Below are 23,313 nucleotides of genomic sequence, written 5' to 3' on the forward strand. Positions count from 1 at the left end.
CATCCCTGTCCTTATCCTGTCCCTTATCCCAATCTCCTGTCCCCATTCCAGTCCCTTGTCCCAGTCTCATCCTCATCCCACGTCCCTGTCCCCATCCCTGTTCCTATTCCTCATCCCCATCCCCACTCCATGTCCCCATCCCTTGTCCCTGTCCCCATCCTTTGTCCCCTATCCCAGTCCCCTATCCCCATTCCACATCCCCGTCCCCATCCTGTCCCTTAACCCAGTCTCTTGTCCCCATCCCACATCCCTGTCCTTATCCTGTCCCTGTCCCTTGTCCCCACCCCTTGTCCCATGTCCCCTATCCCCGTCCCATGTCCCAGTCTCCTGTCCCCATCCCACATCCCTGTCCCCGTCCCTGTCCCCATTCCTCATCCCCCCCCCCACGTCCCCATCCCCGTCCCTGTCCCCATCCCTGTCCCTTGTCCCAGTCTCCCGGCCCCGTCCCTTGTCCCCACCCCAGCCCCCCCCGCCCCACGTCCCAACACCGCACCAGACCCCGTGGGGGGGCGGCCCCAAGGGCGCAGGAAGGACCCAAACCCCCCCCGGAAAAAAACCAACAAAAAAACCAACGTTTTATTGCTTGTACCGTACAAATCCGAGGGCGGGCGAAAGCAGCCGCCGGCCGCCGCGACACCAGGACCCCCCCCCCGGCCCCCGTGTCCCCCCCCCCGGGGGTCCTGTACCCCCCCCGGGGGGTCCTATGCCCCCCCCCGGGGGTCCTGTGCCGCTATTTTTCTTTATTTGCTGCGTTTTAAGTTAATTCGACTCCAAATTTTGGGCAGGAAGGGGGGGGGGGGGGACAAAGGGGGGGGGACGCGCCCCCACCTCGTCACCGGCCCGGCGGTGACGGTGGCGCGGCCCCGAGGACCCCCCCCCCCCCCGTGTCCCCCCCCTCCGGGGCGCGCGGTGCCACCGGCTCCATCGCCGGCAACGGAGCCCACCGGGAAAGGGGGGGGGGACACGGAGGTGACGAGGGCCCCGGCCCCCCCCCGCCCCAGCGGGGTGACAGCATCCCGGCTTTAAGGCATCGAAGAAAAAGGAAAAAAAAATATATATATATTTATATTGCTTTTGGGGCGGAATCCCCCGCCCTGGCGATTTTGGGAGCTGGAGCCCCCGCACCTCCTTACTGGGAACACTGGGGCATACTGGGGGGGGGGGGGGGGGGGGGGAAGAGGGGAGAAAGGCCCTGAAGGGCCCTGGGGGGGGTGGGGGCGTTTAAAAAAGCTGCGAGCACTTCTAGGAGTTTTAAAAAATATATATATAATAAAACAATAAAATAAAAATAAAAAGCAGTCCTACGCTCGGGGGAGGGGGGAGCAGCTCGGTGGCGGCTGCCGCCCTCCCCGCGGCCCCCCCAGGCGTGGGGCAGGGCCCCCCAAGCGTGGGGCAGGGCCCCCCCGGGTCCCCTGGTGGGGAGGAATCGCCCGGCACTCGTCACTCCCGGATGCTGGCGGAGTAGGAGAACTGGGGGAAGTGCGTGCGCTGGTCGCTCTCCAGGGAGCCCATGTTGTCGTCTGCCGAGAAAAAAATAAAGGGGGGGGGACACAGGGGCTGGGGGGGGCGTAAAGGGGCCCCCCCAGGCCCTCGGGGGATTTTTTGGAGGGGTGGCGGGGAGGGGGAAAGGGAGCGGGGAGCGCTCACAGCGGTCCGGCGGCGTGATGGTGATGGACTGGGCGGTGAACTCGTCGTCGAAGTAGCGCGTGTCGATCTCGGACGTCACTTGGGGCTTGAAGGGGGGCACGAGCTGGAGGAGAAAAAGGTTGGGGGGGCGAACGGGAACCCCGGGGTGCTGCCCCCAAGCCCCCCGGCGTCCCCCGAAGCCCCGTTACCTTCTTCTGGACCACGTCCTGCCAGTTGATGGCGGCGAAGAAGCGATGCTCCATCACCTCCTTGGCGTCGCTGGGGCCTCCCCCGAGCCTGCGGGGGGTGGGGGGGGGGCGCAGCCGTGTCCCAGGGGGGGCAGGGCAGCGGCGGCGGCGCGGGGGGTGCCGAGCGCCCCCTAAAAACGCGCGGCCCCGCTCTCCTCACCTCTGTTTGGGGTCCTTTTTGAGCAGGCCGGCCAGCAGGGCTTTGGCCTCGGGGCTGAGGGTGCGGGGGAAGCGGATCTCCTCCATCAGGATGAGCTCGAAGAGGCGCTCGTGGTCCTGGTTGTAGAAGGGCAGGCGGCCGCACATCATCTCGTACATCACCACCCCCAGGCCCCACCAGTCCACGGCGCGCCCGTAGTCGTTGTCCTCCAAAACCTGCGCCGAAAATAAAGAAAATAAAGAAAAAAATAAAAGGTTCGGGCGATTCCGGGCGCGATCCCCGCGATTTAGGGATGGGGGGAAAAAGAAAAAATACCTCCGGGGCCAGGTACTCCGGCGTGCCGCAGAAGGTTTTCATGGTGGCTCCGTCGCTGATGCCCTCCTTGCAGAGCCCGAAGTCAGTGATTTTGATGTGGCCGTCTTTGTCCAGCATGAGGTTTTCCAGCTGGAGAGCGAGGCAATAAGGTTGGGGAAGGGTTTGCTCCCCCCTCAAGGCTCGAGGGGTTTGAGGGCGCTCGGTCCGCCCCACGGGGATGGGGACGGGGTGGTTGCAGCTCCCCCCGGCACGTCTGAGCCCTCCCCTCCTGCACCGACGCACGCGATCGCACCCCCAGCCCGCTTCGGAGGATAAAAATCTCCGTCCTCTGCGATGAACAAGGCAGAAAAAAAGCAGCCCGTGGGAACGGAGCGGGGTTTTCACCTCCGAGGACCGGGAGGACGGTGCTGGGAACCCCAAAAGCGGTCCCAGGAAGATTAAAGCCGGGCGCCGGTACCTTGATATCCCTGTAGACCACGTCCCTGGAGTGCAGGTACTCCAGGGCAGAGACGATTTCCGCGCCGTAGAAGCGAGCCCGGTCCTCCGTGAAGACGCGCTCCCTCGAGAGGTGGAAAAACAGCTTTGGGGGGAGAAGAAGAGGAAAAAAACAAAAAAAAAGAACACAAAGCGGGGGCCCGTCAGCAAAATACGAGAGCTGCAAATCCCGGGCTAATCGCTCTCGGCAGCTCCTCGCAGGCAGCTGACGCGGTCACGCGTGCCCTGAGCTCCTCGGTTCCCACCACCCGAAATATTCCCAGCTCCTCGCCGCCGGGGGAGAGCGAAACGCCCGGCTTTAGACACGAGAGGTGGAGAAACAACCGTGGGAGCGACAGCGGGGCGCGAAGCGGCGCTGGAAGGAGCCGAGAGGACTGATTTGGGGAAGAATTGCCCCAAAAATCCCGGCGCTCGCCCGCACCTCGCCGCCGTTGGCGTACTCCATGACGAAGCAGAGCCGGTCGTTGGTCTGGAAGGCGTACTTCAGCGCCTGCGAGAGGGGAAAAAAGAGTAAAAAAAAGGGTCTGAGGAGAAAAAAGGGCTGCGTGGAGGAGGAGGAGGCCAAAGGGAGGCGGCGGCGGCCCTGGATTTGCCCCGAGGATGCGGTTTTGGGCCCGGGACCCGGCTCAAGGAGCTTTGGTCGGATAAATATCCGCGTGGCCTCGGTCGCAGCGGCACCACGGCGAAGCCAGTGCGGGATCCGTGCCCCTGCTGCTCCCCCGAGGGCTTTGGGACAGCGGGTTTGGCAGAAAAGAGGGACTCCCCCCAAAAATTAACGCGTTCTGGGAACGCTTCCTGCGCCCCGGAGGGATCCCAGCCCCAAAAACCGTTCGGGCCGGGAGCCGGGCCGCGGTTAAGGGGTGTGAGGCGGCCGAGGGAGGTACTCACGGTCAGGAAGGGGTGCCTGGTGTTCTGCAGCACCCGGCTCTCCGTTACGGTGTGCGCCACCTCGTCCTGCGTGGGGGGAGAGGGGGAGGAGGAAGGGGAGCGTCGCGCAGCGCCGGGCCGAGCCCTGCGAGCCCCTCAGTTTTGGGAAAAAGGGGGGATTCCACGCTGCTCAACCCAAAAACCAGCGCTGGGGGGCACCCGAAGAGCTTTGTTTTTCGCCCCAGGGGCTGGAAACGCCACCGCACGTATCCGGCAGGCGATGTCCCCGCGGGAGCATGCCACCCCGCGCCCCGTCTGCATCCCCGAAGTGTTTCCGGGCGCTCCCCGAGGCTGTGGGATCAGCCTCGATACCTTGGCGATGATGACCTCCTTCCGCAGGATCTTCATGGCGTAGTAGCGGCCGGTGGCCTTCTCCCGCACCAGGATGACTTTGCCGAAGGTGCCTTTGCCCAGGAGCTTCAGGTAATCGAAATCGTTCATGGTCTGGGGGGGTTGGAAAGAGAAACACGAGGCGGGGCTGCGGCGAGGGCGAGCGGGATCCGGAACGCGCTCAATAATCCGAGTTTTTCCCCCCCCAGTCCCGTTATCCCCGTAGGGAGCAACGCCCCGGGAGCTGCGGCAGCGGGCTCGGAGCCGCGCCGCGGTGCTGAGCCGCGGTGCTGAGCCGCCTTACCGCCTTGGCACGGGTTTTGCTGACGGCCACCTCCATCTCCTCAGCCCCAGTGCCGTCGTTGGGGGAGCCGCACTTGTAGTCCATGGCGTCCACCTCCGGCTCCTGGTTCTTCAGGCTGTTGGCCACCGTCTGGATGGCTCGCATCCACTCCTCGCTGCGGGGAGGAGGGGATTAGGGATTAGGGATTAGGATCTGGATGGGCTGGGCCGATGGGCTGAGGTCAACTGCGTGAAGTTCAACAAGGCCAAGTGCCGGGACCTGCATCTGGGGCGCAACAACCCCAAGCAGCGCTACGGGCCGGGAGATGGGTGGTTGGAAAGCTGCCTGGCGGAGAAGGACCTGGGAGTATTGGTTGATAGGCGGCTGGATATGAGCCAGCGGCGTGCCCAGGTGGCCAAGAAGGCCAACAGCATCCTGGCCTGCATAAGAAGCAGCGTGGCCAGCAGGGCTAGGGAGGTGATTGTCCCCCTGTACTCGGCTCCGGTGAGGCCGCCCCTCGAGCGCTGCGTTCAGTTTTGGGCCCCTCGCTACAAGAAGGACGTGGAGGTGCTCGAGAGAGCCCAGAGAAGGGCGACGAAGCTGGTGAGGGGTCTGGGGAACGAGGCTTAGGAGGAGCGGCTGAGGGAGCTGGGGGTGTTCAGCCTGGAGAAGAGGAGGCTCAGGGGAGACCTCATCGCTCTCTACAGGTACCTTAAAGGAGGCTGTAGCGAGGCGGGGGTCGGTCTGTTCTCCCCCGTGCCTGGGGACAGGACGAGGGGGAACGGGCGAAAGTTGCGCCGGGGGAGGTTTGGGTTGGATGTTAGGAAGAACTTCTTTACCGAAAGGGTTGTTGGGCACTGGGACGGGCTGCCCAGGGAGGGGGTTGAGTCGCCATCCCTGGAGGGCTTTAAAAGACGTTCAGATGTAGCCCTGAGTGATAGGGTTTAGCGTAGGGCTTGTTAGTGTTAGGGCTGAGGTTGGACTGGGTGATCTTAGAGGTCTCTTCCAACCTAGACGATTCTGTGGATTCGGTGAGGGGGGGGGGTTTGCTTCGCTTGGGGGCGGCGAGGTTTTGGGGTCGGCAAGGTGTCGGGGGGGGGCCCCGCACCTACCGCTCCTCGGGGGAATCCACGTGGAAGGTCCTCTCGATGACCGTGGTCCACTGCAGGCAGCGGATGACGAAGGTGTTGGGTCGGGGCCGCTCGGTTTTCATCAGCTGGCACTCTGGGGGGAAGGGGGGAGAAAGGGAGGAAAGGGGGGGGGCGGAAGGGAAGGGGGAAAGGGGCCAAAAAAAGGAAGGGGGGGGGAAAGGGACGAAAAGGAAAGGAAGGGGGAAAGGGTAAAGGAAAGGAAAGGAAGGGGGAGAGGGGCCAAAAAGGAAAGGAAGGGGGGGGAAAGGGGCCGAAAAAGGAAGGGAAGGCGGGGAAAGGGGCCAAAAAAGAAAGGGAAGGGGGAAAGGGGCCAAAAAGGAAAGGAGGGGGGAAAGGGGCCAAAAAAGGAAGGGAAGGGGGAAAGGGGCCAAAAAAGGAAGGGAAGGGGGAAAGGGGCCAAAAAAGGAAGGGAAGGGGGAAAGGGAGCAGAAAAGGAAAGGAAGGGGGGAAAGGGGGCAAAAAGGAAGGGGGGGGGGGAAAGGGGGCAAAAAAAGAAGGGAAGGGGGAAAGGGGCCAAAAAAGGAAGGAGAGGGAAAGGGGCCAAAAAAGGAAGGAGAGGGAAAGGGGCCAAAAAGGAAAGGAGGGGGGAAAGGGGAGGAAAAGGAAGGGGAAAGGGGATGAAAAGGCAGGGGGAGGTTTGGGATCCGGCACCCCGCCGCCTTCCCCGCGCCGCCCGCGCCCACCTACCCGCCACCGAGAAGTTGTTGAGGGGCGGCAAGCTGTGGTCGGAGGTCTCGGGGCGCTCCTTGTAGCCGATGAAGGAGCCATCGCTCTTCAGCAGGAAATACCGGGGGCGCCACGTTTTGATGTACTCCCCTGCAATAAAAAGGAGAGAATCACCCGGGGAGCGAGAGAAGGAAGCAAAAAGGGGGGCTCGTTTCACCCAAAGCCGGGCTCCGGGCCCCTTCCGTATCCTTGCCCGGCGCTGCGCCGCCTCCTTCTTCCCCAAAAGCTCCCAAATTACCCCAAAAACCCGCAGCAAAAGGAATTATAAAAAAAAAAAAGAAAGGGAGATCCACCTCCGGCACCGCTAAAAATAAATAATAATAAAAAAAAAAAACCCACGCAGCTGCTCCAGCGCCGAGGCTAAAAATACGCGCTCGGGGCCGCGGGGCAGCAACGGGGGGTAAAGGGAGCAGCTCGGCGCTGCGCCGGGACGCTGCTCGTTAGGGGGGGGGGGGGGATTTGTCTTAATTAAACTGAGGGGGGGGGGCCAAATTTGTCTGGGTTAAAAAGAGGAGCCCCAGATTTGTCTTGGTTTAAAGAGGAGAGCCCCAGATTTGTCTGGGTTAAAGAGAGGAGCCCCAAATTTGCCTTGGCTAAAAAGGGGAGCCCCAAATTTGTCCTGGTTAAAAAAAGGGAGCCCCAAATTTGTCTGGGTTAAAAAGAGGAGCCCCAGATTTGTCTTGGTTTAAAGAGGAGAGCCCCAGATTTGTCTGGGTTAAAGAGAGGAGCCCCAAATTTGCCTTGGCTAAAAAGGGGAGCCCCAAATTTGTCCTGGTTAAAAAAAGGGAGCCCCAAATTTGTCTGGGTTAAAAAGAGGAGCCCCAGATTTGTCTTGATTTAAGAGAGGAGCCCCAAATTTGTCGGGGTTAAAGAGAGGAGCCCCAAATTTGCCTTGGTTAAAGAGAGGAGCCCCGAGTTTGTCTGGGTTTGAGAGAGGAGCCCCAAACTTGTCTGTGTTTGAGAAGGGAACCCCAAATTTGTCTTGGTCAAAGAGAGGAGCCCCAAATTTGTCTGGGTTAAAAAAGAAGAGCCCCAAATTTGTCTGGGTTAAAGAGGGGAGCCCCAAATTTGTCTGGGTTAAAGAGGGGAGCCCCAAATTTGCCTTGGTTAAAAACAGGAGCCCCAAATTTGCCTTGGCTAAAAAGGGGAGCCCCAGATTTGTCGGGGTTAAAGAGGGGATCCCCAGATTTGCCTCGGTTAACAAATTTGTCCTGGTTAAAGAGAGGAGCCCCAAATTTGTCTTGGTCAAAGAGAGGAGCCCCAGATTTGTCTGGGTTAAAACACGGAGCCCCAAATTTGTCGGGGTTAAAGAAGAGGAGCCCCAAATTTGTCTGGGCTAAAGAAGGGAGCCCCAAATTTATCTGGGTTAAAGAGGGGAGCCCCAGATTTGTCCTGGTTAAAGAGGGGAGCCCCAGATTTGTCCTGGTTAAAGAGGGGAGCCCCAAATTTGCCTTGTTTAAAGAGAGGAGCCCCAAATTTGCCTTGTTTAAAGAGAGGAGCCCCAGATTTGTCCTGGTTAAAAAAGGGAGCCCCAAATTTGTCTGGGTTAAAGAGAGGAGCCCCAAATTTGTCTTGGCTAAAAAGGGGAGCCCCGAATTTGGGGAAAGGTTTAAAAATAAATAAAAATTAATCGACGGCAACCCGAAACCTGCTTGGGACGGCGGCGGCCCCGCTGCTCACCTCTCTTGTGCAGCCAGCCCTCCTTCACCACCGCCACCTCGCTCATGGCGCTGCCGCCGCTGGCTCTCGCCTCCTCGCTGCGGCAGGACCGGGGACGCGGCTAGCGACCTGGGGGAGAAGGAGAGCGTCAGCAGGGCTTGCTTCGAGGAGAAAAATCTCTTTTTTCCGCTCTTTTCAGCCAAAAAGAAGAGCCGAAGGCCGCGTGTAAGCGGTGGTCGGCGACCCCTACCTGCCGGCGGGGCTGCCATCGCGGACGGCCGAGAGCTTTGGGGGTAAAGGAGCGGGGATTTGCGCGGAACAAACGGCTCGAGCAAAATTTAATCGGAGTCACCCGCCGGGATTAACCCCGGCCCCGAAAAAAAGGAAAAAAAAAAAAAAACAAAAACGGCGCAATGGGACGCCGCTGCGGCGGTTTGGAGACCTCAGAGCTCCTTTTCCTTGGTGCCGTGGTTTCCCCTGCTTCAGATCGGCCCCGAAATCCCAGTTTTATCCCCCAAAAAAACACCTCTGGCAGGAGGGGGAGGTTCGGAAAGCGTCGCGCGGCCCCGTGAGAGAGGGACGCGCCGAGAAATCGGCGCCGGGTTTGGGGTAAAACCACCCAGAAATATTTAAAGGCAGAAAACGTTTCTTTGCGGGAGTAAAACCCAAGCGCTGCGAGGAGTCGGCGGAGCCGTCCGCACCGAAATCCTGCCGCCGGCTCCCCAAGCGCTGACCTGAAGCCGTTTCAGGCTCATTTAACCCCAAAACGATCGCCGTTTTTCCTCCGGCAGCTGAGGATGAAGCTCCGAAAACTCCAAGCCCAGAGCTCGCAGCGGTGCCCGGTGACTTCGCCGCGGGTTTCGCGCGTCCGACGGCAAAGGGAGGGGAAGGAAAATCGGCCGGCTGAGCGCTGCGAAGAGATCGGGAGCTGCTCTCACCCCAAAAAAAAAAAAGGGCTAAAGTCTGCCTGGCAGGGCCCCCGCTATTGATTTTCGGGTTGCAGCACAGCGGTGTTTCTTCATCCAGGTCGGACCTGGCTCGCCTCCGTCGCGGGAGAGGGCAGGAACGAAAAGCGGCGCCGCCGAAGCGAACCGCGGCACGGCTCCCCCCCCCCCCAAAAAAAAAACGCCCCGGGTTCGGGCTCAGCACCAAGCCCGAGCTCCTGGGGAACGCAGAAATCTGTCGGGGTGTTTGAATTGGGGAAGAAAGAGGCGATTTTGTTCCTCCTCCCGGTCGTTCGGTGCTCGGCTCGGGACGCCTTCAGCTCCTCCTCGCTGCCTCGGCTTGACGGAGCAGGAGCGATGCCAAGGGGTCGCCTGGTGTCCAGCCCCCTCCTCCTGCTGCTGAAATCCGTTTCTCCTCCACAAATTCACCCAAATCGCCAGTTTTTTGGCCCACTGGGCCGCTGGAGCCTGTAATAAGAGGCTTTTGCCAACAAACGCCACGGTTTCGTGCTTCAGTTCACCGCAGATTTCCCCCGCGCCTCGCTGGGAAGGGCAGGGATCCGTCCCGGGACGCGTTCCCCGGTTCGAAAGCCCGAAGGAGCCGCTTTATTTCTGGTTTTTGGTTAAAATCCTGCTCCGAGTTTCCCTGCGCTGTCCAAGCGATGGTTTATCGGCCGTGGTTCATTCACCGCAACGAGCGCCGCCGGCCCAGACCCGCTCCCGAAGGAGGCGACGGGGACGCTCGGCGCAGGGTCGAGCAGAAATTCGGCGGCGGGGCGAGCCGTTAGGGTCTCGTTTCGGCACCGCTCTGATGAGGAAAAGCCTTTAATTACCGAGGAAAAGCCGTTAATTGCTCGTGAGCGGCGCTCGAGGGGAGTCGCGGCGCAGGCGAGGCTCTGACAGGGCACGGAGCCCACGTGAGGCAGAGCCCCCGAGCGAGGTGTTGTCCCCTGACAGCGCTAAGGGGACACCAAAGCCTCATTGTTGGCCCAAAACGTCACTTTTTTCACCCATTTCAAGCCCTCAGCATCCCAACCTGCTCCTGCAGCAGCGTCTAAGCGCCTCCTCGAGCCCTGAGCACCACTTTTAGCTTCAGGACTCGGCTTTCCTCCACCGTTCGCCTGCGGGATCCCGACCCCTGCACGGCAAAGGGAGTTAGCGACAAACCCAACCCCCAAAAAAAACCCAAATCGGGTTTTTCGCCGCTCGAAAACCAAACCCCGAGCGGTGGCACCTCACCGGGGGGGGGCGGGGGGGGGGCTGGTAGGGAGGCTCCCGGCCTCCGCCGCGGGCTCGGCCTCGGGGCAAGCAGAGGGAGCGCTGTGGGGGTCGGGCGACATTTTGGGGTACAAAAGGGGGTTTTTGGGGTTCAGCACTTCGGGGTGGGGAATTTTTGGGGGGTTGGGTCCCCAAACAGCCCCCAAAAGCCCCTCCCCCAGCGCAAAACCCCCCCCAAAACCCCTCAGCACCACAGCAGGGCCCCCCCCCAACCCCTGCCCCCCCATAAAAAACCCATAACCCCCCAAAATCCCCCCAAAAAGCTTCCCCCAACTCCATGCCTCTCTAATTCCACACACACGCGCCACAACCCCCCCACCCAACACCACAACCCCCCCCCTCACTGCTACCCCCCCCCCAGCCCTCAGGCGCACCCCAAAATTCAAGAAACCCCCCCAAAACCACCTCCCACCCCCAGCCCCCCCCCGCAGAGGCGAGTGGTTCGCTCCGCGCCTCGTCCCCCCCCGCTCTGAGGCGGGCGGGCGCAAGATGGAGGCGGGGGGAGGACGCGCTCCTCTCCTCCCCCCCCCATCCCTGCTGCGAATGGTACGGTCCGCAAGGCAACCAAATCAGAAAGCAGACGGGTCCAAGACGCGAGGCGGGGGACGCCGCCGCACCACCCGCTGGGGGAGCCGCGAATGGTACGGTCCGCAGGGCTGCCCCCTCAGTGAGCGGACGGGTCCACTACGCGGGGCGGGGGACGCCGCCGCGCCCCCCCTCTGGGAGCGCCGCGGATGGTACGGTCCTCACAGCGCCCAGCGGGGGGCAGGCGAGTCCATTACGCCGCGCGGGGGGGGCCGCGGAGAGCCCGGGTAACGCGGGGCCGGCTCCTCACCTGTCATGGACGCCGTAAAACCGGCCGTCGGCCGCCGCTCATCCCGGTGGCGGCGGCGGGGAGCCTCCTGTGGCGCTTTATCCGCGCGGACGGCGGCGGCGCTCCCGGAAACCCCGCCCGCCGCGGGCCCACGCACGCAGGAAGCGGAGACGGCCGGGGAGGGGAGGGGGCGAGGGGGACGGTGAGGGAAGGACCCCGCGAGCCTCCCCGCGGCGGGCACTGCGCATGCGCCGCGCCGCCGCCCCGCCCGCGCATGCGCGCGACCAGAGTGCACAGGGGAGGGGCTGCGCGGCGGGCAGTGCGCATGCGCAGTTTCCTCCCCGGGCCACCACGTCCCCCGGCAAGGCCACGCCCGCTTCCGGGGCGCGTCATTTGCATATATTTGCATATCCCCCAACCTCACGGAGCTGTACAGGGGAAGGAAGAGGGGAGAAGGGGCAAATTTGGGGCAAAAAGCCGCCCCCCAGCTGCCCTGAGGCACCCCGTGATGCACCTTAATTTTTAACACAAAAAACACTAAAAACGGTCAAAAATCCAAAAAACGCCTTTATTTGCACAGCTTGGGGCTGCTCCCCTCCAGAAACGCAAGGAAACCCCCAAATCTGCTGCATCCCCCACCCCCGCTGGGGGGCAGATGATGGAAAAGGGCCAAAATCCCTTTTTCCGCCTGTTTTTTGGGTGCCCCCCCCCCCCCCAGCGTTAAAACCGCTGCGAGCTTCCCCTCGTGAGGGGCTGGGCATGCTGCACACCAAAAAAAATGCCAAAAACGGGTGTTGTGAGACCACATCGTAACTCACTCCCCCCCCAAAAAACACAAACAAACAAAAAAGCCCCCCAAAAACACAAAAAATATCTCAAAAACCACCAAAGCCCAAACTTAGAGGTGATGCAAGAAACCCACAGCAAACGCAACCAAACCGGTAAAAAAAAAAAAAAAAGAGCTTCTCCCCGGGCGTGAAACGGGAAAAATAAGGAAATTTGGGAAGCAGAGCAGGAGGGATGCTTGGCGAGACCCTAAATCTCATGATTTCAACCCAAAGTCAACGCCCACAGAGCCACAGCTTGGGGGTTGATTTGGGGACAAATCTGGCATTCGGGCTAAGTCCCTGGTGCCCATTTGGGGGAAAATGCGCCCATTTTGGGGACGGGCTGGCAGCAAACATGATTTTAGGTGTGAAAATCGGCGATTTTAGGGGCCTGCAAGCAGCGCGCGTGGCAACCGTGAGCCGTTTTGGGAAGATTTTGCCTTTTTTTTTTGGGCTGCTCCAAACAAGCATCCCGGCTCTGCGAAATCTGCTCCGGGTCTTAGATATAAGAAAGAACCTGCAGGGGAGAAAAAATAAATAGGAAAAAAAAAAAAGGAAAAATAGGAAAAAAAATAGAAAGGAAAAACGTTAAGTGCAGCAAGTGCAGGAAATTCATTTTTTTTAAAAATAATTCCCCCCCCATCAATGTGGTGAGTGGGGAAGAAAGGGGGAAGCCAGGAGAAACATGGATTTTGAACAAAATTGGGAAGATAAGTCCAGATTTTGAACAAAATCGGGAAGATAAGCCTGGATTTTGAACAAAATTCATGAAGATAAGCCCAGGATTTGAATATAACCAGGAGGAGAAGCCCAGAATTTGAAGAAAATCATTAAGATAAGCCCAAAATATGAAGAAAACTGTAAAGATAAGCCTGGATTTCAAACAAAACCGTTAAAATAAACCCGGATTTCAAAAAAAACTGGGATGGAAAGCCTAGAATTTGAACAAAACCATGAAAATAAACCCGGATTTCAAATAAAATTGGGATGGAAAGCCCAGATTTTGAACAAAACCGTGAAAACAAATCCAGGTTTCAAACAAAACCTGGAAAATAAGCCCAGAACTTGAAAAAAAACTGTAAAATAAACCTGGATTTCACACAAAACTGGGATGGAAAGCCTAGAATTTGAACAAAACCATAAAAATAAACCCGGATTTCGAATAAAACTATGAAGATAAGCCCAGAACGTGAACAAAAGCATGAAAATAAAGCTGGATTTCGAACAAAACTGGGATGGAAAGCCAAGAATTTGAACAAAACCATGAAAATAAACCCAGATTTCAAACAAAACCATGAAGATAAGCCCAGAATTTGATCAAAACTGTAAAATAAACCTGGATTTTGCACAAAACCGTGATAAGCCCAGAATTTGAACGAAACCATGAAAATAAGCCCAGATTTCGACCAAAACTATGAAGTTAAGCCCAGAACATGATCAAAACTGTAGGACAAAGCCGGATTTTTGAACAAAACCGGGACGGAACGCCCAGGTTTCGGACGCGCGGCAGGCGTCAGTCCGCTTTCTTCCCCAGTCTCTGGAAGACGCTGACGGCGCCGGCGTCGTCCATGCGCGCGCTCAGGGCGTCGCTGCTGCTGCTCACCTTGGCGCTGCCCCAAGTCCTCTTGATCGTCACCCGAAATTCGGGCTGCTTTTTGCTCCGGCTGCTGCTGACGCTGCTGTCCTGAGCTTCCAGGCTGGTTTTGGGGGGCTGCGCCTTGCCCCCGGCGCGGCGCCGGGGGGGCTCCGAGGTTTGGGCTTTGGCTTTGATGATTTTCCCCGCCTCGGGGGCGTCCTTGGGGGGTTTCTTGAGGACGCCGGCGTAGGGCAGGACGGAGCCCTCGTCGTCGCTCTCCGCGTTCTTGTCGCCGGCCGGCGTGTCACCCAGCCTGCTGAACACCCCTGTGGGCTGGAGGGGAGGGGACAGGGGGGGCGTCAGAGCAAAGGTTTGGGTCCCCCGCGCCCCCATTTTGGGTGCTGGGTTTGCCCTCGCCCTGCTCGTGCAATAATGAAGGAACCCAACCACGCGTTTTGGGGCCCGAACGGTGAAAAACGCCAAGGAACGGCTAATAAAATATAATTCTACGTTTTTTTTCCAGCTTCCTGACCACCAAAAAACCCTACCGCGTCCCAGATTTAAGGGTGAAAATCAAGGCACGGAAAGGGAATCGTCGTTTTGGTGGTCGGGCTCAACGATCCTGAAGATTTTTCCAACCTAAATTTTACGACTAAAGCCACCTGGGGTCACCGAAGAATCCCCCAGATTTCCTCCAGCGTGTTTCCGTGTTTTCAGTTTGGGTTTTTCCTCGGGGTTTTTCCCCAAAACGCGTCCCCGCTGCGCTCACCTTGCCAGCCGCCGCCGCGTCCGCCTTCGTCTCGGCTCCCAGGCGGTCGAAAACCGACGTCCTCTGCAGACCTGGCGGGGTTTTTTTTTTAAGGGAGAAAATGCAGTTTTGAGAATTTTGGGGGAAGAGGCTGGGAAGGCATCGCCAGCAGACCCGAAAACACCCCAGAAATACCGTTAAATAAGTGCTCCGAGAGCGCTCGCTGCTTCTCCTGGTGCCTACCTCCCCTTTTTTAATTTATAAACATGATTTTTAGAGAGAAAAAACGCCAACTTTACGGGTCGCAGCAACTCGACGTGTGTTTATAACATCACGTCATCGAGACGAGATTTATAACGGCTTGGGATCACCGCGAAGCAGAGGACGCGGGGCTCATCCCTTGGGGTTTTGGGGCCCCAAAACGTCCCCCATGGTGGTACCGAGAGGCCGTGGGGCCGCTACCTTTGGCCGCCTGCTGCTCCAGGATCTTCTTGGTGCGCGGCGTGGTGCCCTTGGGCATGGTGATCACGTACTTGCCCTCCATCTCCGCCGTCACGCGGCGCCGCTTGGCCGGCGTTGGCGCGGGGCTCCCGGCTTCCTCCTCGTGCAGACCTTTGGGGGGGGGGGGGACGAGACAGAGAAGCTCAGAGCAGGCTCGGGGCTAAAATGGCGAGAATTAGCCCCAAAAGAACACCCGAAGGGGTAAAAACACCTCCTAAAAACCCCACAGATTTTGGGAGGGCGAAAAGCCCCCCGGGGCGGCCGTGAGCGCGCTCCTTCCCTACTCAACGCTCTTCCTCCCTAACCAAGCTCTTCCTCCCCACCCGTGCTCTTCCTCCCCGCCCGCACTCTTCCTCCCCGCCCGCACTCTTCCTCCCCTCTCGCGCTTCTTCCTCCCTACCCGCGCTCTTCACCGCCAGCTTGTTGGAGACGGTGACGGAGATTTTGGAGGCGTCAGGCCTGCGGGCGGGGGTGGCGGGCGGCGAGTCCCTGCTCAGGCTGTTGGCGATCATGCGGGAGGCGGCTGGAAGCAGAGCCCGGGGGGGCCGCCGTGAATTAATGCCCCACAAAGGGATTTTTCCTTAAAAATCAGGGGGTTTAGGGGTTGTTGGGCCCGCACTCACCGCTGCTGGCGTTGCGGCGCAGCTCCGCCGGCGCGCTCGGGGGGCTCAGCGCCTCGGTGGCTGCCTTGCACATCTCCTGCGGGGGGCGCGAACTCTCCGTCAGCACCCCTAAAATCCCCCCCAACCCACCCCGGGGCTGGGGGGGGGGGGGTTCCCCTGCTTATTTCCACCCTTCCCAGTCCAAAAACGGGCTCGTCCCAGTCCCGGACTGGTCGGGGGAGCTCGTACCTGCCTGTAAACGACTTTGGCGTGCTTGAGGATGGCGATGATGTCCCCCACGATCGTGATGCCCAGCTCATTCATGATCTCCTTGTTGAGGTCCAGCAGCATGTTCTTCTGGATCCTGCGGGGAAATCGGGAAGCCGGCGGTTTGGGATAATCCCCCCCCGGCTCCATCCTCTCATTACCAGCTTAATTAAACCCCAGCGACGCTAATTAACCCCGGGGTTAATCCAGCAGGAGCTACGACAGAACGCGGCGGGGCCGAAAAAGAAGCTCGGCCCAGATTAATTAACAAAAATAGCGAAAGAGGAAAATCAGACGGGCCGTTGGGTTCTGCTCTTCCTCGCGCAGTTTGGGGTCAAAAAGAGGAGTTTGGAGACCGGTGCTGATAATGAAGTTTGTCCCAGATTAATTAATAAAAACAATGAAACAAGAGAAAAATTGGACAGGCCGTTGGGTTTTGCTCTTCCTCGTGCATCTTTGGGTGAAAACGAGGGGTTTGGGGGCTCCCCTCACCTGTTGTCGACGAACATCACGGCGTAGTTGACGGCGGGGCCAGGGGGGATCCCCGCTTCCTTGAAGAACTGGATCCACTCCGACGTCGCTGCGAGAAGAAGCGTGCCAAAAAGGAGTCAAAATGAGTAAAATAAGTAAAATTCAACATTTATTCTCGGCGCCAACCCCCTGAGGATCCCGTAGGGTTTTGGGTTTTTTTTTGGGGGGGGGTTTCACGGGGTTTTGGAGCTCTCCAGCCCCGTTTTTTAGGGTTTAAGGCACTCACCCATCGTCACCGACACCATCACTAGGCCCCCCCCCGCCCTGGGGGGGCACCACGCGTGGGGCTCAGCCCTCGCCGCCTGCCTGGAACAGGGCAAGGGGGGGGGGGGGTGAAACACCCCCCAACACCCTTCTGCGACCCCAATAACCCCCCCCCAAGACCCCTTCTGCCTCTTATACCCCCCTCAACCCCCCCCATGTCCCCTTCTGCCCTCCCCCAGCCCCTCCTGCCCCACAGCTACTACACCCAGGCCCCTTCTGCCCCCCCCAGCCCCCCAATACCCCACTCCAACCCCCCTTGCCCCACAACTCCTACCCCCCAGACCCTCTTCTGTCCCCCAATGCCCCCCCCAGCCCCCCAAATACCCCCCTCCAGCCCCCCCCGGCCCCCTTTTGCCCCCAGCCCCCCAAATACCCCCATCCAAACCCCCCCCCAGCCCTCCAAACAACCCTCTCCAAGCCCCCTTCTGCCCCCCCTCGGCCCCAATACCCCCCCCAGACCCCCTTCTGCCCCCCCCGGCCCCAATGCCCCCCCCAGACCCCCTTCTGCCCCCCCAGCCCCCCAAATACCCACTCTAAGCCCCCTTCTGCCACCCCCAGGCCCTCTTCTGCCCCCCAAAGCCCCCCCAGCCCCAAACACCCCCTCAGGCCCCCTTCTGCCCCCCTCAGGCCCCCTTCTGCCCCCGCCAGCCCCCCAAATGCCCCCCCAGTCCCCCAAATAGCCCCCCAAGGCCCCCTTCCGGCCCCCAATACCCTCCCCAATCCCTAAATACCCCCCTCCAACCCATCCCAGACCCTTTTCTGCCCCCCCCAGCCCCCCAAATACTCCCCTCCAAGCCCCCCCCTCACCTCCCGGCCCCCGCCGCGCCCCATCCCGGCGCCTCCGCCCGGCGGCTCCAGGCCCCACCGGAAGTAGCCACCACCGAGACGCCGGAAGCTGGCCAGCGCGCCGCTCTAACCCGACGCGGGCGCCGTGGCCGCTCTAGGCAGCGGCGGCCCCGTAGGGAGCAAAGGGCGCGACGACCATAGAGACGGCGCCTGGCGGACCCGGGGCCTCCCGCCCCCCCCCCCCACCCGGGACCTCCGGTACGAGGGGGGGGGGAACCGGGGCCCGAAGGGGGTCCCGACCCTAAATAAGGCCCTAAATAAGGCCCTAAATAGGGCCCTGGCCCTAAAGCCGTGCCTGATCCTAAAGCTGCCCCCCAGGCGCGCCCTAAATCGCGTCCCCACCCCAAATCTGCCCCAAATGTTGTCCTGGATTTAGGGGGTTTTAGTCCCGGCCCCAAATGTGGCCCTGGTCCTAAATACCATCGTGGTGCCGGCCCTAAACCCAGTTCTGGCCCTAAATCCACTTCGGACCCTAAACCCAGTTCCTAAACCCTTAAAACCAATTCCTAAACCCCTAAACCCAGTTCCTAAACCAAGTTCCTAAACCCCTAAACCCAGTTCTTGTCCTAAACCCAGTTCCTAAACCCCTAAACCCTGGCCCTAAACCCAATTCCTAAACTTCTAAACCCAGTTCTGACCCTAAACATGGTCCCTAAACCCCTAAACCCAGTTCTGGCCCTAAACCCAGTTCATAAACCCCTAAACCTAATTCCTAAACCCCTAAACCCAGTTCCTAAACCCCTAAACCCAGTTCCTAAACCCCTAAACCCGGCCCTAAATGTGGCTCCGGCCCTAAATGTGCCCCAAACATTGTCCTAATCCTAGCCCTAAACGTTCCCTCGATGCCAGCCCGGTCCTGGCCCTAAATTGGGCTCTGACCCCAAATGGGGCCCCACAGCTGGCCCTAAATGTGTTCCTAACCCCTAACGTGCCTGAAATTGGGTCCTAATCCCAGACGTGGCCCTAAATAGGTCCCTGGTCCTGAATGTACCCGAAACCTTATCTTAATCCTGGCTCTAAGCGTGCCCCTGCACCTGTTCCCGATCCTAAATACTCCCCATGTCTCGCTAGAAGCCTGGTGCTGGCTTTAATGCCTGCCCTAAATACATTCCTGTCCCTAAACATTGCCCTAATCTTTGCTCTGCCCCTAAATCTTTCCCAGCCCTAAACGGTCCCAAAACATTTTCCTAATCCTGTCCCTAAACACGTCCCTAAACACGTCGCAGGTCCCAAACCCCTCTCCGACCCTAAATTGTGTCTGGGAAAGGGCCAAACCCCGAACAAACCCAACTCACCCCTCAGCCCTACCCGCGGCCCCATCCCAACCCCGCTGCCGTCCCCGGGTAGGGTTTTGGGAAACCCTAAAAACCCTTTTTTAGGGCGGGAGAGAAATAGGGGCATGGCCAGGCTCGGCCGAGTTCCCCTCCCCGTCCCCGGGGCACGTGAGCGCGTCAGCCCCGTGAGTCAGCGTGGGGCTCGCTGTGGGGTGGCCCCAAAACCACCGAAATCCCGATTCGTTGTTGTTTCCCACAGCCTCGGCCCCCGGCGACCGGCGACGATGAAGCCTTACGGGGTCTACGAGCAGGTACGGCGCTGGCGGCACCCCAAAATCCCAAATCGGGGTGTCCTTGAGCTCCCTGCCCCGTGCTAGCACCCCAAAATCCCAAACTGGGACATCCTGAAGCTTACTACCCCCTGCTTGCACCCCAAAATCCCAAATTGGGGTGTTCCGAAGCTCCCTGCCCCCTGCTAGCACCCCAAAATCCCAAATTGGGGTGTCCCTGAGCTCCCTGCCCCGTGCTAGCACCCCAAAGTCCCAAATTGGGGTGTCCTGAACCTCCCTGCCCCCTGCTAGCACTCCAAAATCGCAATTCATGGTGACCTTAAGGTCCCAGCCCCCAGTTAGCACCCCAAAATCCCAAATTGGGGTTTTCTGAAGCTCCCTGCCCCCAGCTAGCACCCCAAAATCCCAAACTGGGGTGTCCCTGAGCTCCCTGCCCCATGCTAGCACCCCAAAATCCCAATGCATGGTGACTTTAAGGTCCCAGCCCCCTGCTAGCACTCCAAAATCCCAAACTGGGGTGTCCCAAAGCTCCCTGTCCCCTGCTAGCACCCCAAAATCCCAAATTGGGGTGTCCTGAACCTCCCTGCCCCCTGCTAGCACCCCAAAATCCCAAATTGGGGCATCCCAAAGCTCCCTGCCCCATGCTAGCACCCCAAAATCCCAAACTGGGGTGTTCCGAAGCTCCCTGCCCCGTGCCAGCACCCCAAAATCAGCTTCGTGGCCCTTTTGGGGGGGATTCACCCCAAACACCGCCTGCTTTGGGGTCTCCCCCCATCCTCTCCGTCCCCCCTCGCAGCTGGAGCTGCCCGAGGAGCCGCCAGCGCCTGCGCCGCCCGGCCGATTCGCGCCCAAGGTAAATCCCCCCGCCGAAAAATGGGCTCAAAATCCCCTTTTTTGGGGGGGCAGGGGTTCGTTTCCGCTTTTTGACCCCCCCTCTCGTCCTCTCCGCAGCCCTCCCGCGGCGCCCTGCTCTCCGCCGTCCTCGTCACCCTCATCTTCCTCTTCTTCATCCACTTCTTCCACCTCTGCTCGAGCTCGGCGCTTCGGCAAGGCAGCGGCGGCGATGGGCCCTGCACCGACCCGTGCCGGTGCGCGCGGCCTCCCCGAGCTTCCCTCGGCTTGGGTTTGTTTTTTTTTTTTTTTTCCCCGAACCTCCTTTTTTTTTTCCCCCCCTCCCGTTTTTTTAGGATCGTTCTGGTCGAGAGCATCCCGGAGGGGATGAGCTACGAGGGAGCCGGCAACCCTTCCACTTTCGACGCGTGGCTCAACCTCGTCGGCAGCGCCCGGCGCAGCCTCGACGTCGCCGCCTTCTACTGGACCATGACCAACGAGGACACGCAGACCCAGGAGCCTTCGGCCTCGCAGGTCCGCCGTCCTCCCGGCCCGGATCCGGCCCCCTCGGGGCGAGGATGAGGAGGCTGAGCTCACGCTTGGCGAGGCGAGCAGGGCCGGATCCCCCGCTGCCGTGAATTATCGCGATAAACCACTGCCGGGGAGCCAGATCCCCCTGCTGCTGTGAATTATCACGATAAACCACCACCAGGGACTCAGATCCCCAGCTGCCGTGAATTATCGCGATAAACCACCGCCGGGGACTCAGATCCCCCGCTGCCGTGAATTATCGCGATAAACCACCGACGGGGGCTCAGATCCCCGGCTGCCGTGAATTATCGCGGATAAACCACCGACAGGGAGCCAGATCCCCCGCTGCCGTGAATTATCATGATAAACCACCGATGGGGACTCAGATCCCCCACTGCCGTGAATTATCACGATAAACCACCGACGGGGACTCAGATCCCCCACTGCCGTGAATTATCACGATAAACCACCGATGGGGACTCAGATCCCCCGCTGCCGTGAATTATCGTGGATAAACCACCAGCAGGGAGCCAGATCCCCCCGCTGCCGTGAATTATCACGATAAAGCACCGACAGGGAGCCAGATCCCCCGCTGCTGTGAATTATCACGATAAACCACCGACGGGGACTCAGATCCCCCACTGCCGTGAATTATCACGATAAACCACCAGCAGGGAGGGACTCAGATCCCCCGCTGCCGTGAATTATCGCGATAAACCACCGGCGAGGAGCCGGCTTGCGCCCGTCGCAGCTCGCCGCGCGTGCCCGCTCAAGCGTTGGGTGGTTGTTTTTTTTTTGTGTGTTGTTTTTTTTTTCGCTTTTCTGTGGTTTTTGACCACTTCTCTCTTTTTTCTCTCTGCTTTCCAACCAGGGCGAGCGGATCCTGGAGGAGCTCCTCAAGCTGCCGGCCCGCGGCGTCTCCGTCCGGGTGGCCGTCAACAGCCCGTCCTCCAAATTCCCCCTGAGCGATCTGCAGGCGCTCGAGCGCAGCGGTGAGCGGCCGGCGGCGAACCCCAAAACCGGGATGGCCTCGGGGGGGGGGGTGACCCCGATGGAGGACTCCCCCCCGGCCTCCTGTCCCCGCAGGCGCCGCGGTGCGGACGGTCGACATGCCCCGGCTCACCCGCGGGGTGCTGCACACCAAGTTTTGGATCGTGGACGGCGCCCACCTCTACATCGGCAGCGCCAACATGGACTGGCGCTCCCTCACCCAGGTGAGCCCCCATTTGGAGTGAAAATTGTTGAATTTTGAATTTGTTGAATTTTGAATTCAACTCAACGCGCCCAGCCGCGCTCCTCGCCCCCAAAAACCTCGCCGTGGGGCCGGGACCCTCTGCTCGCCGCCCATCGCGTCGCACGGTGGGGGGCGGACGCCCCCCAAACCCTCCCCTCGCTGCTCAGGGGACGGCGTCGGTGGCTCGAAGCCCACGCCGTCCCCGTTGGCGCAGGTGAAGGAGCTGGGCACGGCCGTCTACAACTGCAGCTGCTTGGCGCGGGACCTGGCCAAGGTCTTTGAAGCCTACTGGGTGCTGGGCTTGCCCAACGCCTCCATCCCCACGCCGTGGCCGGCGAGTTTCTCCACCTCCTTCAACATGGAGACGCCGCTGGAGCTGAACCTCAACGACACGCCGGCCGCCGTCTACTTCTCGGTGCGTGATGGGTTATTTTTTTTTGGGGGGAGGTAGGGGACGGGGCTCGGCGTGCCGGTGGCGCCTGAAGCCTCCTCGCTGCTCCGCAGAGCGCCCCGCCGCCCCTCTGCGCCCCGGGGCGCACCGAGGACCTCCGCGCCCTGCTCAGCGTCATCGACGCCGCCGAGGAGTTCGTGCACGTGGCGGTGATGAGCTACCTGCCCACCATGGAGTTCTCCTACCCCAAGAGGCGCGTGAAGCCCCGAAACGCCGCTCGCCGCGCCCCGGCGTGCCGGTGAGGCTCACAAATCGCCGTTTCCCCCCCCCGCCACCCCCCAGATTTTGGCCGGCCATCGATAACCGCCTCCGGAAGGCGATCTTCGAACGCCGGGTGAAGGTTCGCCTCCTGGTGGGCTGCTGGCCGCACTCCAAGGCCGAGATGTTCCCCTTCCTCAAGTCCCTGGCCGCCGTCGGCGACAACCGGACGCGCTACAGCGTGGAGGTGGTGGGTACCGCGCGCCGCGGGGGGCGACGCTGCGACCGCCTCGCGTCCCCCGTCCCCCCCGATGACGTTCCCCTCCCGCGCCCCGCTCCCGCAGAGGCTCTTCATGGTGCCGTCGAGCGCGGCGCAAGCCAGGATCCCCTACGCCCGGGTCAACCACAACAAATACATGGTGACGGAGAAGGCGGCGTACATCGGTGAGCCCCTCGGAGGTGCCGCCGCTCCGGCCAGTGCCAAAAAAAAAACGAACTTGGTGCTCTTGGGGTCCCCTGGTCCCCTTCCTCTTCCCCGTTTCTCCCCGCAGGGACGTCCAACTGGTCCGGAGACTACTTCGTGCAGACGGCGGGCTCGGCGCTGGTGGTGAACCAGACGCAGAGCGGCGCCGGGGCCACCGTGCCGGGCCAGCTGTGGGCGGTGTTCGAGAGGGACTGGAGCTCCCCGTACAGCGCGGACATCGGCGACGCGGGGCGCTGGGAGCGGCTCTGCGGCTCCCGCTAGGCGAGGAGGGGCAGAGCCCGGCCCCAAAGCTACACTTTGGGTGTTTTTTTGGGGAAAAAAAACCTTTTTTATGTAGACTTTGTGTTGGAATTAAAGGTGGGCGCCGTACCGCCGGGTGGCATCTGCGTCCTTCGTGCCGCAGGTCCCGGGACACCCCGCGGTCCTGGGACACCCCGCGATCCCAAATCCGTCTTGCCCCTGTCTTGTGGGGAGCACATGGGGACGTGGAATGGCAGGGACCCCAAAAGCCGTGATGGGGGGCTGATGGGGACATGGGGCTGTTGGGGACGTGGGGCTGATGGGGACGTGGGGCAGCAGGGATCCCAAAACCCATGATGTGGGGTTGATGGGGACGTGGGGCTGATGGGGACGTGGGGCTGATGGGGACACGGAATGGCAGGGACCCCAAAACCCGTGATGTGGGGTTGATGGGGACATGGGGCTGATGGGGACATGGGGCTGTTGGGGACGTGGGGCTGATGGGGACGTGGGGCAGCAGGGATCCCAAAACCCATGACGTGGGGTTGATGGGGACATGGGGCTGACGGGGACACGGAATGGCAGGGACCCCAAAACCCGTGACGTGGGGTTGATGGGGACATGGGGCTGACGGGGACGTGGGGCTGATGGGGACACGGAAT

At 60.5% G+C, this 23,313-nt stretch overlaps 3 protein-coding genes across 7 annotated transcripts; 1 reads left to right on the plus strand and 2 right to left on the minus strand.

The window, feature by feature from the left end:
• Nucleotides 1-1,243: 1,243 nt before the first annotated feature.
• Nucleotides 1,244-11,242, minus strand: AKT2 (AKT serine/threonine kinase 2). 3 transcript variants are annotated; one of them, XM_083815237.1, is made up of 15 exons: nt 10,978-11,223; nt 8,655-9,332; nt 7,942-8,049; nt 6,223-6,351; nt 5,497-5,608; nt 4,406-4,559; nt 4,084-4,215; nt 3,733-3,798; nt 3,266-3,334; nt 2,807-2,929; nt 2,350-2,478; nt 2,035-2,249; nt 1,836-1,923; nt 1,648-1,750; nt 1,244-1,520 (listed from the first exon to the last, which is right to left on the minus strand). In XM_083815237.1, the coding sequence occupies exons 3-15, from the start codon at nt 7,985-7,987 to the stop codon at nt 1,441-1,443; spliced, it is 1,446 nt and encodes a 481-aa protein (XP_083671363.1). In that variant the 5' UTR covers nt 7,988-8,049; nt 8,655-9,332; nt 10,978-11,223; the 3' UTR covers nt 1,244-1,440. The 3 variants fall into 3 exon arrangements, with proteins under 3 accessions (XP_083671363.1, XP_083671362.1, XP_083671364.1); XM_083815236.1 differs by lacking the exon at nt 8,655-9,332 and having other exon boundaries at nt 10,978-11,242; XM_083815238.1 differs by lacking the exons at nt 8,655-9,332; nt 10,978-11,223 and adding an exon at nt 8,171-8,620.
• A 263-nt stretch (nt 11,243-11,505) lies between these two features.
• LOC310888502 (uncharacterized protein C19orf47) lies at nt 11,506-17,219 on the minus strand. Of its 2 annotated transcripts, XM_083815240.1 has the most exons (10): nt 17,080-17,219; nt 16,235-16,314; nt 15,970-16,057; nt 15,460-15,574; nt 15,232-15,307; nt 15,009-15,131; nt 14,570-14,719; nt 14,129-14,199; nt 13,387-13,692; nt 11,506-12,300 (listed from the first exon to the last, which is right to left on the minus strand). In XM_083815240.1, exons 2-10 carry the CDS (start codon nt 16,251-16,253, stop codon nt 12,283-12,285), a joined length of 966 nt encoding a protein of 321 aa, XP_083671366.1. In that variant the 5' UTR covers nt 16,254-16,314; nt 17,080-17,219; the 3' UTR covers nt 11,506-12,282. The 2 variants fall into 2 exon arrangements, with proteins under 2 accessions (XP_083671366.1, XP_083671365.1); XM_083815239.1 differs by having other exon boundaries at nt 11,506-13,692.
• Nucleotides 17,163-22,780, plus strand: PLD3 (phospholipase D family member 3). Of its 2 annotated transcripts, XM_083815235.1 has the most exons (12): nt 17,163-17,316; nt 18,652-18,703; nt 19,479-19,535; nt 19,634-19,770; nt 19,870-20,047; nt 20,916-21,036; nt 21,131-21,258; nt 21,493-21,693; nt 21,783-21,922; nt 22,012-22,177; nt 22,272-22,371; nt 22,479-22,780. In XM_083815235.1, the coding sequence occupies exons 2-12, from the start codon at nt 18,677-18,679 to the stop codon at nt 22,670-22,672; spliced, it is 1,449 nt and encodes a 482-aa protein (XP_083671361.1). In that variant the 5' UTR covers nt 17,163-17,316; nt 18,652-18,676; the 3' UTR covers nt 22,673-22,780. The 2 variants fall into 2 exon arrangements, with proteins under 2 accessions (XP_083671361.1, XP_083671360.1); XM_083815234.1 differs by lacking the exon at nt 17,163-17,316 and having other exon boundaries at nt 18,557-18,703.
• Nucleotides 22,781-23,313: the final 533 nt, after the last annotated feature.

Source organism: Anser anser (genome assembly GCF_964211835.1).
Source record: "Anser anser genome assembly, chromosome: 36".
Lineage (NCBI taxonomy): Eukaryota > Metazoa > Chordata > Aves > Anseriformes > Anatidae > Anser > Anser anser.

Excerpts from the sequence above, each read along its gene's own strand:
- AKT2 (XM_083815236.1), bottom strand. The coding sequence starts at position 7,987 with ATGAGCGAGGTGGCGGTGGTGAAGGAGGGCTGGCTGCACAAGAGAG. Across the intron at positions 5,609-6,222 it reads CAACAACTTCTCGGTGGCGG|AGTGCCAGCTGATGAAAACC; the intron begins GTAGGTGGGCGC and ends CCTTCCCCCCAG. Across the intron at positions 3,335-3,732 it reads CCAGGCACCCCTTCCTGACC|GCGCTGAAGTACGCCTTCCA; the intron begins GTGAGTACCTCC and ends CCCCTCTCGCAG.
- LOC310888502 (XM_083815239.1), bottom strand. Across the intron at positions 15,132-15,231 it reads GCGCCGCAACGCCAGCAGCG|CCGCCTCCCGCATGATCGCC; the intron begins GTGAGTGCGGGC and ends CTCTGCTTCCAG. Across the intron at positions 13,693-14,128 it reads ACGCGGCGGCGGCTGGCAAG|CCCACAGGGGTGTTCAGCAG; the intron begins GTGAGCGCAGCG and ends CCTCCCCTCCAG.
- PLD3 (XM_083815235.1), top strand. The coding sequence starts at position 18,677 with ATGAAGCCTTACGGGGTCTACGAGCAG. Across the intron at positions 18,704-19,478 it reads CTTACGGGGTCTACGAGCAG|CTGGAGCTGCCCGAGGAGCC; the intron begins GTACGGCGCTGG and ends CCCCCCTCGCAG. Across the intron at positions 22,372-22,478 it reads GGAGAAGGCGGCGTACATCG|GGACGTCCAACTGGTCCGGA; the intron begins GTGAGCCCCTCG and ends TTCTCCCCGCAG.